The 16,821-nt window shown below is 44.1% G+C and overlaps 1 protein-coding gene across 1 annotated transcript in view; it reads right to left on the bottom strand.

Annotated features, from left to right (window-relative positions):
• Ildr2 (immunoglobulin like domain containing receptor 2) overlaps nt 1–16,821 on the bottom strand; it is a gene marked incomplete at both ends in the record, with an annotated part of 51,337 nt that overhangs the window by 3,854 nt on the left and 30,662 nt on the right. Inside the window, 4 exons of the mRNA XM_010634002.3 lie at nt 1,059–1,172; nt 10,012–10,188; nt 11,210–11,356; nt 14,106–14,162. Coding sequence (XP_010632304.2) covers nt 1,059–1,172; nt 10,012–10,188; nt 11,210–11,356; nt 14,106–14,162 — 495 coding nt within the window. The remainder of the gene's footprint in view (nt 1–1,058; nt 1,173–10,011; nt 10,189–11,209; nt 11,357–14,105; nt 14,163–16,821) is intronic.

Genomic DNA, 16,821 nt, shown 5'->3' with positions numbered 1-16,821 from the left:
CACCCCCACCCCACTACCCAGGTTTCTCCTTGATCCCAGTCTCTGTCTCAGGCAGCCCCTTACAGGGATCCATGACAACACTGTTACAACTAGCTTGTCAAGTGCAGTGACATCTGCATTCCTGACATTCCAATCTGGAGATGGTCTTTTTATAGTCCCTTCGGTGGGAGGGTGCAGCAATGGAGGCAACGCAGACAGGATGAATTTAGAATTGCAAACTGGGTGGAATATGTTGTCCTTAATCTGAATAAAGCTCCTGTAGTCTGGGACTGTTTTCCCAACAATTCCATCAAGTCTCTCCTCGGTTCCAAGAAGAGGAGGGTTCGAAGAAAGCACACAGTGACCTCACTACCACGCCTGCCAGCACCCACTGATAATTAGCCCATCCATGTCAGACCTGCCCTGTTCTGCCTTCAGTGATGGACAGTAATTTGGAATCCACCCCAAAGAATCAGCTGCATCAGCGGCAGAGTTTCTGAGGACTGCGGGTAAGTTAGGGATTGGGGCCCCCGCTGCCTACAGACTTGGTAATTAAAAAGCTCCTGACAAGAGGAGCAGCCTCAGCTCTCCTCTCCATCTCTGTGGTTGGGCGTCTTAGAGGAATGAACGTCAGCCTCTTTACCCAGATTCATCTGCCAAACCTGTTTTTTCACTTTCACTGAGCCTCCATGGGGCAACCTGGCAGCTTGACCGTTCAGTGTTCAACGGTAGGGCCCTCTGTGATGGAAAAACCTGATACTGAAGCTTCCCACCTTAAGTCATTATTTTCAATATACCTTAAAAAGGTAATAGGGAAAACTGTTTTAATAAAACATTTCTAACCCCAGGATTATATGGCCACCACAATCAGTGCTGACGGGAGACCATAAACCACGGACCACGTGACAGCTCTGCTCTTCACAACAGAAACCCTTTTGCTCCCGTCTGCTACTGTCAGTGGCATCTCTTTTAGCTCTGACCCTGCGAGCTCAAGGCTGCCCAAGTTGGATGCCCCACCACCACCTTAGCTACAAGGTCCTCCATGATGCACAAATCACATAAAACTAAGGGATGCTCACATCGACCCCTCATCCTTCTGGCTGGATCAAACTGAGCCAGCTCCTTCTCCACATAGTACAGGACCTTCATGGAGTCTCTCTCCTTGTCAGCTTGGATCCGGTAGCCTTTGCGAACTGTTGAGAAAGCACAAGAAGGTGAGCTAAAAAGAAGAAGAAGAAAATAAAGAAAACATCAGAAAAAGGAGGCCTCTGGTTTTACCAAGAGGGAAGCGTGGTTCCTAATTATAAAAACTCCTTTTGAAATCACCCAGAAATCACCTGTCTTATACACATGGGACCATACCTGAGATACCCTCTATTCGGAATGCCATGGCAACAGAGAGCCTGAATGTCAATAAAAAACTCCGTTATGGTACAGTCACTTGATAGCCCCTGCTTCCTGTCTTCTGACCTCCTACCACTCCACTGAATGCTCATCTTCTCAAAGCTTTGGAGCTCCATGGGAGGGGTACATTCACACTAAAAAAAAGACCACTTCTTACATGGAGGACACATGTCACCCCACAGTCAGAGGTCCACACCTTCACTTGGTGGGATCACAAGTCCCTTTAAAACAGATACCTAAACATCAGGGACCTTTGAGAGAGGTGGCCTAAAAGACTCTAGTTGCCTAGGAGATAGTGCAAAAATTCCTTAAACTGGGTGGTACCTAAGAGCTAGTATTAGATTCTAGACTTCATACACAGTAGTACAAAACAAGATGCAAAACACATGGATTTCTAACCATGGTTCCATTTTATTTCTTTAGTATTTTCTTTTTTTAAAAAAAGGAATATATTTTAAACATGATTAATTCAACCTGCTGCTATATGGTTACAAGCAGATGTTACTTTCAGGGCTTTTAAAAAAAAAAGCCTAAAGCAGGGGAGATAATACCATCTCTTACACCCCCATCACTTACATATGAGTCTTGGGGCCAGCCCCAAGGGTGACCAGACATCAGGAGGCCTACAGTACAGGTAACAGAAAGGAAAACAATGAAAGAAAGGAATGATGGAACGGGGATGGAACTATAATGGTAATCAGGCATTTATTAAACACTGAAAATGTGCTAGGTCCTGTGCTAGACGTTTACATTTGAATTTGTCCCTCGAAACCACTTGAGGAAGGAAGTTCTGTTATCAGTTCCATTTCATGGCTGAGAAAACTTAGGATCAGAGGAACTGTCATATTTTGTCTGCAAATAATTTGGCAGTGCCAGGGTTGGAAGCACGTAGTCTGACGGACTGATGCTTCACTGTATTGGGCCACCTTGCCTCTCACTGTCTAGGATGAGACACAGTTTTAAAAAAAAAAAAAAAAAAAAAAAAAAAAAAAAAAAAAAAAAAAAAAAAAAAAAGATGAAGAAGACAAATAAGCAAAGCCCAGAGTAGAAAATGCCCATAGATCTGCAGCAGGGGGTTGTACAGTCTGCAGCAGGGTCCTGACCTTAGCCAGAAGGACTGTACCATGGGATGGAGTACGTAGCCCAGGCCCAACTCTCCCTGTTACCCGTGAAGCAAAAATTATAAGGAAAACACATGACTGCATGCACACCAGTGGGCAAAGCCCTCCTTAGCCATTTACGTGGAAGATTAAAATATAAAATTCCACAGCGCACTAATCACAGCCCAGGCGCTGAAGACAGAAGTCGCCCACACACACATTTGCAGGTGCACCGGCTTTCTATATGAGCACATCCTGGGCAGTCCACATCCATCTCAAACTGGGAAATGACTTAGAAAAACATTAACAGATCTCAGCACATGCTTTTTAGTGGCACCTTCTCCCAGAGGTTAGATCCATAATCCTTAGGCGGAAGCAGTTATTAGCAGAAATAATTTTATTTATCAAGCTCTTCTCTGAAGAGGCGTTTACACAGTAGTACAGACAGTTCAATTAAAATGCAATTATCCCACATAACTGCTATGTCTGTACCAAGGCAGTTACGTCTAACAGATGAGACGGGACTGGGAAATGGGGAACTGGGCATCTTGGGGTCATGCTGCCACCAGTTTACTGAGAGACCTCAATAAATGATGACCTGTCGGGACTCAGTTTTCCTGTCTATGAAATGCAACTGATATTTGCTACACTTTAAATAATCTCTTAAAGAAGAGAGGACTGATTAGACCAAAGCAGGGAAGCATTTGGAGTTAACTGTAATTATTCAGGACAGCTCAAACACAGCCTTATCCTCAGAAGGTTTACCTCAATTTTCACAGCTGGAAAAGATCTATCTTTCTGTTGTGATCTTTTTCCTCATCTACAGTCATTTATTTTGAACTTTTATTATGGGCCTTAATATATTCTAGTTTCAAGTTATTTGGATAAAGATCTGATATCAAAAATTGCTAAAAGAAAAGAATATCATTCAGGATCTCCGTGTGCCTAGGAAACAGTAGAACCTTAATATACATTGAATTACTGCCAGTGGGGGAATGCAGGAGGGTTATAATTTCTTGGAAGGAGTATTTTCAGTACAGTGTCCATCTGCAGAGTTAAAACTTCATGAAGATGCTTTACCTCCATACCACTAGCACCTAGCATAGAGCCTGGCACATTGTAGACATTCAAAACTTGTGTCCAAATGAATGAATGAAAGCACGAATGAATGAGTAAAGGGAAACTAGGAACAGAAACGGTATTTCATGGATTATAAAGTAAGGCATGTGCATCCATGTGAGCGCTTTACTGAAGAATTTTGATCAGGAAGGGAAAGACTTGATCAGGAAAGGAAAGACCTGATCAGGAAAGGTACGTTTTGAAGTTATTATTATTGATGATTATTTCCTAAGCAAAGAACACTAGCATGTATGTAGGATGAGGGAGGGGGCCTACTCTACGTGCAGCAGCGGCTGTATCTAGGTTTTCTTAATATGTGAAACACTTTGAGGGTAAGCCTCCAGGGACTCCGAGATAAAGATCATGGGAGGAAGGGTTGTTGCAATATGGGACTATGCACCAGTTGTCCCCTGGCGGAGAGAGGGCAGCTGCACTGAACAACAGCTGGAGCATTCTCAGTTAATTGCCACGTGGCCTGGAGCTTAGATTGTTTTCCATGTCATTATGAAAAAATTACACTGCTCTTTATGATACAGATTTGATTGTGTGCACAGGGTTATCAGGTCTGTGAAGAGTCACAGCAGCCACAGCCTCAAATGATGATAATAGTTTTACCTTTCCATAATGCATTATAAGGAGACACCCCTTTACTAAATACTTTCAGCTTTGGCTTCTCAGTCACAGCAGCCCATGACTTCAGAAATTTAAATTAAGTCAAACTTGTCAAAAAGCAAAAGACAGAGGCAAAGTACTGACCATTAAACTTTAGGGGTATTATCCATCTGGTTTCAGTAACTACAATTCCAAGTAATCCTCCCTTTAAAAAGTGTAGGCTTTTCCCCCCTTAATGGTAAGCTGAGAATTTGCACGACACGCTAAATTATTCTCTCATCCTGGCAGAATCTGGGCCTGTGTCACATATGTGCTTCAGAGTATATGAATCACCAGAAAAAAAACCTTTCCTGATCCCTTCTCTCCAAAGGCAAGATTCTCCTTTCTGATCCTGCACCACAGAATAATCTTATCATATACTTCCTTGGCTTTCTTATTCATTCTATTTCCATTCACAAGCCCCCAGCGATCACCCCGCTAGACTGTAAATTCCTGGAGGGCAGGGAAAATTTGTAGGCATTCATTATATGCTCCTTGACTTAAAAACACACAGGATGGCATCAGATTGATGTTTTTTCTGTACTTTGAAGATCAGAGAGCTCTCTGATGTGTGGTGATATTTTAATAAGAAATGTTCTAGACGATTGGCCAAAGTCCAGCATATTTGGAAAATGACTTTTTTGCTAGTGATGTTTCCGTTTGGGGTCGATGGATGATCTATTTCTGTTTTCAAGCTTGGTCTGGTTCAAGTTCTTTGGCTGCTGAGGCTCTTCATACTCCAGCTCCTCCTCTTAGTGGCCCCGCCTAGTTGGACTTTCCTACAGAGAGAGAATAGGGCCTATTCCCTATGACACCAAACTCTCATTTTTAAAACTCTTAATGTTAGCTCTGATCTGATACTTTTGACCCATTTAAGGTGCAAGTATTTTTCAGCTAATTCCCCCTTTTCAGCCAGCCAAAATCCAACTTGCAAAAGAAATCTCTGAGATAGACTTCTGTTGATAGAGCCTTGTTCCTCCTGTCCTCTCTTAATGAGCTAAGCAAGGCTGTTTATGGATAAGGGAACAGCGCCAGATTCCACCCTCAGGGTGACAGCAGCTCCATTGTGGGAGAAGTGATTCTTAAAATTTGCATATTCTCTGTACATATACAGTAGGGATACATACACACATACCATTAATTTTGAAAATGATATTTCAAAACCCTACTCATCTACTCAATTCTTTTGAAAGATGAGTGGAAGTCAGGTAGATGAAAGTGAAATGGATTCGAGTAAGGCACAAGCAGAGATGGAAAGAGCAGCTAGGAGACAACTGCACTAAGCAAATTAGAAGCACAGACTAGGACTGTAGCAGAGACAGAAGAAAGGAACCCAATTCCAGGTTATTCTGAGGTACAATCGGAAGGACTGGAGACCATTTGAATGAGGGAAGGGAAAGCTAGGGAAAGGATAAGAATGAAGACCTTGCTTCTGGTCTGAGCCAGGAGGCCAACAATGATGCCATCCATGGATATAAGATATGTAGAATCTGGGGCCGGGGATTTAACTCAGTGGTGCTACCACCTCCCTCGCAAGCACAAGGTCCTGAGTTCAATCCCCAGTACCCGAAAAAAGATACGTAGAATCTGGTTCAACATGGAGAAGCAGCATATTAATTCCATTTCCTAGAGGCTGAGATTTAAATGATTATAAGACACCCAGTGAAGATGTCCAGAGGCAGCTGAATACAGGGACTGAGGGGCAGAAAAGAGGCTGGAGATACTAACTGGGAGACATCATCATGTAAGTACAAGGATGACTGAAAAATAATATGAATGTTTACATTTAAATGTATTACAAAGCCAGGTGTGGTAGTGCATGCCCATAATTCCAGCACTCAGGAGGATAAAGCAGGAGAAATGCAGTGAGTTTGAGGCCAGCCCACACTACGTAGTGAGTTCAAGGCCAGGCTAAACTACGTAGCAAGACTCTGTCTCAAAAACAAGTTATAGCGTAAAAGACACATTACCATTTACTCCACAAAATATTTCTCTTCACTTCTAACACACTTATCCCATTGTTCTTGCCACTTTCTGAAGCAGTTTTGGAATTCACCTCTAGGAAGTTTGATTAAAAATGTAAATGCTGTGCTGAGCGCCATCCAATGGAAAGGCAAACTCATAAAAACATTACAGTGTGTCCTCAGCCACCTTATTTATCAGATCTGGCACCATATGACTTCTGGCTCTTTCCCAAAGTCAAAATGACCAAGAAAGACAAATGTTTTTAATCGATTCAAGACATCAAGGCAGCTAGTTCAGAGCAACGAAAGACAATCAAGAAAAGAGACTTTCAGAACGGCTTTAGAAAATGGCAAAAACAATGGGAAAAGGGTGTTAGAACCTAGAGGGAGTATTTTGAGTGGGATTAATGACAATGTGTCTTTTAATGTAATAATATTTAAAAATTTAAACATATACCATATTTTTCCATCATACTTTGTAGAAGAGGACAGAAGCTATGGGAGTAGGTAGAATGTCCCAGGGAGGAGACTACAGACCAAACAGGAACACAAGTACCTGAAAGACACAGAAAAAGAACAGCCAGCCTATAAAGAGACAGACAGAAAGACTTCAAGTATAAAAAAGGCCAGGAAAGATGATTGGAGCAGGGGTGGCAAATGCTTCTGAGAAGTCACAGGAAGTCAAAAGCATCCATTTGATCCAGCAATCAGGCAACCTGGGCAGGAGCTGGTATCTGGAGCCCTGATAGCAACAGCAAGATGGAAGTTAGTTGAGTTGGTGAGAGCTGAGGAAATAGAGACATTAAATACTCAAAACTCTTTCAAAGAATTTGGCTGTGAAGGGGGGAAAGGGTCAGGGAGGCAACATCAGAAGACTTCGGAACTTTTTGCAGATTGTTGTGGTATTTTATTTTCTTTTTTGTTGTATTTTAGTGGGTAAGATTTGAGCATGTTTTGAATGGTGATAAGAAAGAGTTTATTAGAGAAGGGAAAGTTGAAGATATGAGGTAGGAATGGGGTAAAATATGGACACTGAATAAACAGAGAACCTTGACAAAGTTAAAGGTGATGGACCCAAAGCAAGACAGGAGGAGAGTGTCTTCCTTCATTGTAACAAAGAAGGTCTCAAGTAACTGCTGTGAAGAATGGAAGAATGAATCAGGGGCCTCTCCGCCCCCAACCATTCGTAAATAAGTGATTATGCTATACATAGCGCATCAAAGATGCCTTTTTAAACTACACAGTGTTCAAAGAGTATTGTGTCCCAATGTAATCTGAAAAAAATCACTGTTGCTAGATGAGTACCCTAAAATTAAAGTAGCATATAAATATTAAATATAAAAAGGCTAAATTTACCTCTATAAACATCAGAATGTCTTAACATTTTTAACGTTCTTGACAGAATAGTCTATGGTGGCCTAAGCCAATTTTTTAAATAGGAGATTAGCCAAATGCCATAAAAAATGCTGCCCAGGTGACCATGAGTACAGAACTTGCCAGTGGAGATCCTGAAGAGCCTTCCCTGACTCCATAGACAGAAAATCAGATATGGGTCAGACCAGCTGTGGTAGACTCCGGTCGCCATTTTTCCGGTTTCTTGGCTAACAGTACCCTGACTGTGCTCACCTCTAAGGCAAATAGTTGCCCAGATTTAAGAGGTGAGTCTTGATTAGTTCAGAGCCCCCTGATTTAGGAATGGGCATGGGACACAATTCTTGTCAGTAAAACTGCAAGAACCCTGTAGGATGGGGGAGGAACTCCTGGAAAACTCTTCCCTCCCTCGTGGGGAAAGTAGCACAAAGATGTAGCGTGTTTTCTAAATGTGAAAACATTTAGCATCTAGAAGTCCTGTAGTCGTCAAGGGATCACAAGAGGGCCATCGCAGAAGGATAGAGGAGGCACTCAGGGTGACAGCACAAGGGTGAAAAGACTGAGGTCCTGCAACAGTGCCACCGAACTGTTCTTTCAGCCAGCCCTAGATCAACCTTACTTTGCAATTTCTTCCTACGTGAAATAAAACATTTTGCTCTTTTCAAAGCCACTTCCAGTTGCAGTTGGCGAATATGGCAGGATGGGGCTAAAATGACTAAGCTGCAACAAACAGAAACTGAGAAAAGGTTGAAAACAGGAAACAGCAAGTACTTGCTATCCTTCAAATAAGAATCATTTTATTATGAGAATTCACACTTAATAAAAAAATAATACATAATACATTTTGCTAGGAAGGAAGGAAAAGGAAGAGTAGGGAAAGGAGCAAAGAAACACTATGTGGCTTCATTAACGTCTCTTTTGCCCACATTATCCTTTGGGAAAGGACTATCCTGGCTTTTTCTTTCTAATTCGCTGCCTGTCCTTGATCATTAACTTTTACTTCTCAGCTTGTGACTCATTCCAACTCTCAGACGTCAGAATTCTACTAATAGTTTCAGGAGGAGAAAAACATAAATACCAGTTAGTCACTGAGGATAACCACACCCTCCGCTCTCAGGTCCTGGTGGACCCTTAAGTGAGCTGGACCCTTCTCTCTCTCACTGAAGTCCAAATCCTTCCAAGCTGTTCCACCAGACCTAGTGGCCCATCCCCATCTAGGGATTCTGGTACTGGGGATCGAACTCGGGACCTTGCACTTGCAAAGCACATAGCAGAACCACTGAGCTAAATCCCCAGCCCCCGCTCTAGGGATTTAAACACCACCTTCTGAATCTACGACCCATACAATCTTCACCTCCACTATGCTATAATCCTGCTCAGATGCCCCACACTTTAATGCCCCTCTACCTCCATTCCTAATCCTTATCCAGATCAGCTCTCCTTAGCAATATATCCCTCCTGTCTGTGATCCGCAGCACTAGAGAGCTTGGAGTCATCGCAAAGCCTGCTCCCTTTCCTTCCTTCTCTCACATCTCCTTGCTCCTCTCACACCACCTCTGAGATTTGCCCAAGTGCTTGCCCCACTCTCTCCGTCGTGAGCCAGACGGTTACAGCTGAACCACACCCATCAGATCTCAGCTCCTGCTCTCAGCCTCCCTCTCTCCCACTCACGCACCACTCAGCTGTCATCCTGCCCTCTCTCCGCCCAGGCATCTGCCTGAAGGGGCTTTCGGCCGCTCACCCCACGAAGGCCCACATCTTCCGCGGGGTTCCACAGCTGTCTTCCAGCCGGATCCACCACATCCGTCTGTCTTCTCCCAGCCCTTCTGACGAGGTGGTCACTATCAAAGGCTCACACTGAGATCTTCCAGGCGCAGTGTTTCACTGCACTGGCCTTCCTTTTTGGAGACGCTCAACATTTCTCCCTTTTCCTAAGTCTTAACTCCTTTCTTGAGGCTCAGCCCGAATTTCTCTGCCTCCTTGTAACCACTCCATCATCTTTGAATTCCTAGTACCATACTCTTCAGCTTCTAATTGTCTTAAAAATCCATTCTCTCTCCCTGGCTAGACCATGCTGCTTGTTAGAGAACCCATATCTGACCCATCCTGCTGTCCCACACAGTACCTAGTAGTCCTGAACATGAGGTAGAGGTGAGCTAACTGACCAATGATCAACATTCAAGAAGCAGCTGGCACTTTTCCCATAGTTTTAGTTACTGAGGGGCCTGGAAAGGAAGCAGGGAACAGCAGTGTCCCTCGGCCCTCGCCAACCCTAAAATGAACTGCAAAGATACAAGTACACAGCCTCTGGAATGAAGATCATCATTTCCCAAAGACATATCACTAAAGCGACTGTGCTCATCAACAAGGAACCAGTGTGGGGCCGGAGACAAGCACAGGGCAGGGTCTGGAATTCCATTTACCACTGTGGCTTCCTCCAGTAGAGTCACTTGGTGCCAAGGGAGGTGGATGCGGCTTGTCCATCAGCATGCCCGATGAGGGGGCTCCTCCCAAAGGGACAGAGGGGATGGAGTAAGGGCCAGGGACACCGGAGACAGAGGGAGGGTACCCGGCCTTGGCTGCCTTCCCTGCTTCATACACTGTGGAGGGAGATGAAGAGCAAGAGAGATTATATTGTCCCACCCTCCACAACCCTCGACCAAACCCCCCCGAGGAAGTGCTCAGGGGGGCTCCTGGGCATGTGTGTGCTCTCCAGGACTGCATGGATTCTCCCTAGGCCTCCTCCAGCTCCAGCAAAAAGGCAGTGACATAGGACTTGCGGGATTTGGCGCCTGGTGACTGGCTAATTGCGTGGTTCTGGGAGCTGTCACTGCAGCATCCCCAGTGACAGCAGCAGCCCACTCTTACTCACACTGTACGTGGGTGGCCTCCACCCCTCCAGAGCAGCCTTGTACAAGGGCTGCCCAGGGCTGCTTCCGGGAGGATCCGGGGCCTTTTCTGGGGGAGGACGGCAAGCAGCAGGCTTGCATATGGCCCCTGCCCTCTGGTTTCAAAATTCCTCCTAACACTGCTTTATTGTTAGAGTATACAGTGTGCCTCTCTCTTCCAAGACTGACTGATGGGAAGAGTGCCACACTTACTGCCTATCTGGGTTTGGTGAGTAAGGTGAAGCTGAATCCTCAAAGAAGGATGAGTTCCGGTTGTGGCCCACTTCATCACAGGAATAAATAAAGCCATCAGTGTCTGCTGGATGGTGCCCAAAGGCCAACGTTCCCACACTGCTTATATCCGAAGATATTCTCTGCATGCGAGTGGAGGTTTCCTAGTTTGGATGCCCCAACAAGAAGAGACATCCTTGTCCCACGACCCCACTGTCCTGGACCTGCCTTCCTTTCAGCAGTAAAGCCTATGAGAATTCTGAACGCATGGAGTGATTGTGTGGATAAAAAGCATGGAGATGTGCACGTAGGTGAGGAAGAAAGCAAGATGGTCATCCCGGAAGCCAGGAGCTAGAGCAGAGGGGAGGGTCTGGAATGACCAACGTTTGGGGTGGAAGAAAAGGAAGTGAAGTAGGAACTCAGGGTAAATGGCTGTCAGGTCTCGGAGAGGTGACATTTCTTCTGGTCACTCCACATCCCCACTGGATCTTTCTTTACTCACAGGCCTGAGGGCAGCAACAGGAGTCTGGGCAGCACGGACAACGGACGTAGCAGCAGCAGCTGTGAGGGCAACACTGGCACCAGCAGATCCCCACGAGGACGAAGAAGAGGAAGACTCCCAGGAGCACCAGGCCAACAAACACCCACTCTGGAAGGGCGGACAGAGAAATGCACACTCGAGGTGGCCCACCTTCGGAACAGGGCACAGTCTGACGTTTGTCCCCCTAGGAAAGGAGGTGGGGATGGCCAGGGGGAGAAAGCAGGTCTTCCCAGGGAACAGAGCCCCCAAACACAAGAGGAGCTCTGAGCATGAGAAGTACCTGAGCACTTTGGAGAAGTGGGGAAGAGGGAAGAAGGTTGCCTGGATCTCACACTGAGCTCACAAACGGACCAGCACAAAGCAAGGGGGTGGGGGTCAGGGCCCCTTACTGGGAAAGGCTTTACCAAATGGATTGTGGTATCAGAACAGGATGGGACGAGAGCAGAAAACCCCTGGGGATGGTGGGAGAGACTCTACCTGCTGGGTTGTGAAGTGGTAGTCTCTGAGCATACCTACCTTTTATAGTCAAGTTGATCTTGCCTATTAAGTGTAAATCCTGAAAATAAAGGGGGGCCTCTATGTCTAGATGAGACCATCATCGGTGGTCTAGGCCCGTCCACATTTATCTGCCTTCCTCACTAATCAAAGCTTTTCTGTTCTCAGCACCGGGACTGAGATCCAAATCTCTTGTTTACACCTGGACAGCAAGCTATGCGTGGCTTTAGAAAATTGGAGACACGGACTCACAGAGAAGACACTTTCCCGAGCCCCAGAGAATGGGTGTGGTATGAACTCACGCGAGCTACTACACAGCCAGCCCAAGCTGTGGGCCAGAGCTGTGATGAATCGTTACACAAATGACATGTATGTTGCTGATTCTGTTTAACTTGTGCTATTTTCACAGCTCTGCCAGAGGCTGAACGGGAATTGGATTTCATTTGCCCACTCAAAAGACTAAGAGAAAGGCAACACATCTTATTTGGCTTAGATAAAAATGACTGTGGCCCTCAGGTGAATTGTCTCAATGTCATACACTGGGGCATGGCTGTGGACTCAGGCAGACTGATTGCAGGGAGCTATGCTTTCCTTTAAAAGCCAAAAGACTAAACGATTCTCTTTGGTTAAAGCCATCTGTCAAAAAGCCCCTTAAAATGATCTTCAAGCACACTTAAATTTTTTTTCTCTTTTGGTTATTAAATCTTCTTTCGATTAAATGGACATTCATTTGGGAGCTTTAAAATATAACATTTTTGGGGCTGGGGATTTAGCTCAGTGGTTCTGCTGCTTGCCTTGCAAGCGCAAGGTCTCGAGTTCAATCCCCAGTACAAAAAAAAAAAGACATTTTTGTTATCACAAAAGGTTTTGTGATCATGTTAAATCATTTGACCTTTGGTTAGAACATAATTTCCTCAGAGAGGAAGAAAACAAATATGACCCCAGAATGTCCCTCCTCACTTATCCATAAGATACATTCAAATTAAGCAGGTCAGCCTCTCTTCAGTAAGGAACTAAGCAGACTTTGTAACTGGCTTGGATGGTCTTGAGATCATTCTTGTTCAGGACAATAGACAGCAGAAGGCTTTGGTCCAGGCCTTAGCAACAATATAACACAACATAGCTTGAGACAGCTAGGAATTTGGAGGGCTTTTTTGTTTTGTTTTGCTAGTTTTGTACTGGGATTTAACCCAGGACTTTGGCATATTTTGGTTTATTTAAAAAGCAAAAGAATATTATCTGCTAAAGGATTCCTGGAGTCAAAGGGAGGGAAATTCAGGTGGATAGGACCAGATATGAAAAATACAGTAACTTGTTCATGGAACCAGGAGATGTAACTTCTGGTTTGAAACATCATAATGTAACACTGGGCCTTTGCGACGTTCTGGTTTGCCAGAAAATAGTTACAAATTAAGTGAACTTTTGATAAGGGGGATTACAAAGAGCTATCCATTTGTGTCCTTGGGTCAGCAATAAAAAATGTCTGTGTTAGGGTTAGCCAGCTAATGGGAAAGAGCTAGAAGAATGCATGTAAGAATGAGTAGTAAGGTTCAACGGCGAAGATTCTGGTGAATCAAGTCAAAACCAATGGCCAGGAATATTTTGTATCTCTCTAGTGCTATTAGGAAGCTCTTAAAATCCCGGCAGAAATTCTGCGAAATAAGACTGAAGTGCATCCTCTTTGAATCCTTGTGTTTAGCCATGTCTTCCCCACTGTTCATTCTTGCTTAGGCTGATGCATTCACCTGAAGCCACATCAAAAGATAGAGATGTGTATCTGGGGCAGGTGTGCCTGACATATTGTCCATGGGCCCCAAAGGGACTCAGGGTTTCACTAAGTTGTCCAGACTGGGCTCAAACATGTGATCCTCCTGCCTCAGCCTCCCACAGTTCGGTGATTACAGGGATGTGCCACCCCATCCCCAGTGTGTACTTTTCAAGGGTGGAGGAGTACACATCTTTCCTATGGTTTGAAAAAGATGTTTAATAATGTTACAAGAGGCAATTCAGAATAACACGACTGGGTAATAACCAATGGGCAAACATGAAAATAATGACTTTAAGAATCTTCAAAGCTCTCTGGGTACAGTTGAAATACTGAGGCGGGCATGGAGACTGCCAAGATTCTCGACACTGAAGGACTAGGTCTCCATCTCAGCCCAAGTTTAATTATCATCATCTCATGGCCTAAGAACAGAAGGAATACAATTTAAAGCTTTTCCAATGGGCTTAGTTCATCCTCCAAAAGATCACAGATATATATAGAGACAAATATGCAAATAAATTAAATAAGAAATTAGTCACTAATGCAAAAGCGAGACAGAAGGAATGATAGCAAATAAAGAGTTAAATGACCGAATACCTGGCATAATCTCCACAGCAAAACTGGGCAAGAGATCAGCAAGCAGCCCTGTCCTGCCTAGAAGAAGTGGAAGGAAAAGAAGAAGGAAAGAGGTTACTCCAAGGGAAAATGCAGCCTGAAACATGGCTCCCACTGGTACCACCCTGTGTGGGGCGATTGGGCCATGCTCAGTGGGGTATGAGAGGTACCTCACCAAGGCTGAGCTCCGTCCAAGACAATGACTTTCTCTATCAATCTTTGGCAGCCGTCTAAGTGGGGTCTGCACCTAAACTAAGCGGAAGCAGACACGGCACAATCTCTCCAACTGTTTACAGGAAGAGGAAATCTGTTTCCATATGAAAAACTCTGCCTGAGCAGATTGACATACAGCACCTCCATTCATTTATGCACCCTTCTCCATACACTGCATTGCAAGTCAAACCCATCTGTATCCAAACGTTCTGTCTACATTTTCATACATCCATACACAGACCTATGTCCATATAAAAACAAAAGTACATATTTGGTTTTAACTCAGAATTATCTTGCTACATGATTCTATTTATGGCCTAAAGATATTTCAATGATTAAAACTCTCAATGGCAAGGCAAGGATAAAGCTAGATCAGTTACACACTCCTCTACACTCCTTCTGGCTTCAGAAATACTCTCTACATATGTATATGGTATGGTTTTTCCATATGGCGCCCACAGCTGGCACTGTATGTACCCGAGTGCCTTCTGCGTGATATGGCATAGAAACTTAAAGCTGGTGTCAGAACAGGTGCCCCTCAGAGGTTCTGGGAGGCAAAGAGCTTTGCAGGAAACAAGGCACTGGGGGATGTGAGAGAGGAGATCAATCATTCTAAACACTGGCCTGATTTATAGAAAAATGTTCGGATCCCTTCACCATATTCTCTTATGAAGGTAAACATAAACACCTGTTATGCTATCTCTACCACACTGAATGAAGCCTTACTAATAAACTAGCAAATTCCACTAGGAAACCACTGGCAAACTTCCCTCCTTTCAATGGAAGTACAGTGAAAGCAATATGGGTAATTTTAACTAGGAATTACATTAAGAAAGTAAAGGGAAACACAAGATTAATTTAATACTATTTTTACTTTACCAAAATCAACAAGATTTTATCATCTCAAGGGCTCAGTAAGCACACATAGCTATTGGACAGCACTGCACCAGGGCCTATGAATTGGCTGCTTTATATCATCACTGACACCGGTCTAATTGACTATTTGGACCACAGAACACCCAGAGATGTTCAAAACATTGGCAGTCTTGAAAGTGCCAGAGAGCAAACAAAAGCAACACTTTTCATTTAACCAGATACAAGAGATATATTTAGAAGTATTCTTGTCCAGATTGGAGAAAATACAACAAAAGTGCACAATTTACATTTTCATACAGCCATTCATAGTCTTATTTCCATATAAAAGCAAAATCCATATGTATATATTTAGCTCATTTAGAGATCACTACTTCCTGTTAAAGTTTGTGGAGGTACAATGAGAAAAAGTTACCCTTGTATGGTTTATAAGGACCAGGGCTGGTCACTGGTCTCTCCTCTACAAGGCACCCCCAGAGAAGAAGCTCTGATGAAGTTCAAAAGAACAAGGACACCTCCAGGACACTAAGGAGGATGCCGTAGCTGGGGTGAGAACTTAGAGTGGGATAAAGGAGATCTTTGCTCATTTTACCTTTTCCAAGCTCTCCTCATCTATAGGAGGCTCAATGGTAATATGTCTCCTGCATGGTCCACACATGGAAAGCTAAGAATGTATTCCAAGACCAAGGGGTAGTGACCCAGCCCAGCTCCGCTGCTCATAAGGAGGACAAATGCGAGCCAAGTAAGGCACTGGAGGAAGGTGTCCGGAGGTTACTCCAACTGGCCTTTGGTCTGAGCCTTCACAAGAGGCTAAGAGGCACCCTCAAGGCTCACAAAGTCCCCTACAGTAGGACACTGGATGAGGGTTTGAGATCAAAGTCTGAGCATGTGATTAGGAACATGCATTGGACTCACCCAGAGCCCTCTCTAAAAATATCTCTTCAAAACTCAGCGAGGCAATACACAGCCGATCAAAGATTTGGGAATGTGTGGCAGTTTAGGGCAGGTCTGTCATTAACCTCCTTGTTGACTGGTGCAGACAAATTACTTCCTTTTACTAAGTCTCTGTTTTCTCATTGGAAGAGAGAAGAGATTGAATGTGATATTAAACATGGAGAGCACATATCTTGGTTTGTCTGGGACGGTCCTGGTTTAGGCCTGTGGTCCTGGTGTGATTATTCCTAGCACCCCTTTTTACTTTCAAAGCATCCTAGTTTAGACAATTGATTATATGGTAACTGTATCTAAGTAACTGTAGTTACCCAATTATCAAATTGTGATTTGGCTTAGTGATTAGAGCTGCAGATGTTGATAGGGTCAGGCAGGTGATGCAAATGAGTATAGCCGGTCAGTTTTAAGCCAACAGGGAACAGCTGGGGTGTGGAAAATGGCAGTGTGGTTACAGGGCTGCTACTGCTCCTCTGTAACCAACTACTGCCTGGGGAAGTGTCTTCAGGATTCCACATCATCCGGTTAGTCAAGAGTCATCAGACCTCATGTTTTATGTTACTCTGATTTTCAAATACTGACAACTAGTTCATATGTGTATGTATGTGTGTGTGTGTGCATGTGTGTGTATATACATACATATATATATATACATATATATATA

This window comes from Fukomys damarensis, unplaced genomic scaffold (genome assembly GCF_012274545.1).
Source record: "Fukomys damarensis isolate Sample0158 unplaced genomic scaffold, DMR_v1.0_HiC HiC_scaffold_19, whole genome shotgun sequence".
NCBI lineage: Eukaryota > Metazoa > Chordata > Mammalia > Rodentia > Bathyergidae > Fukomys > Fukomys damarensis.
Note: the sequence above shows the minus strand (reverse complement) of the source record. Positions and strands in the feature narration are given on the sequence as shown.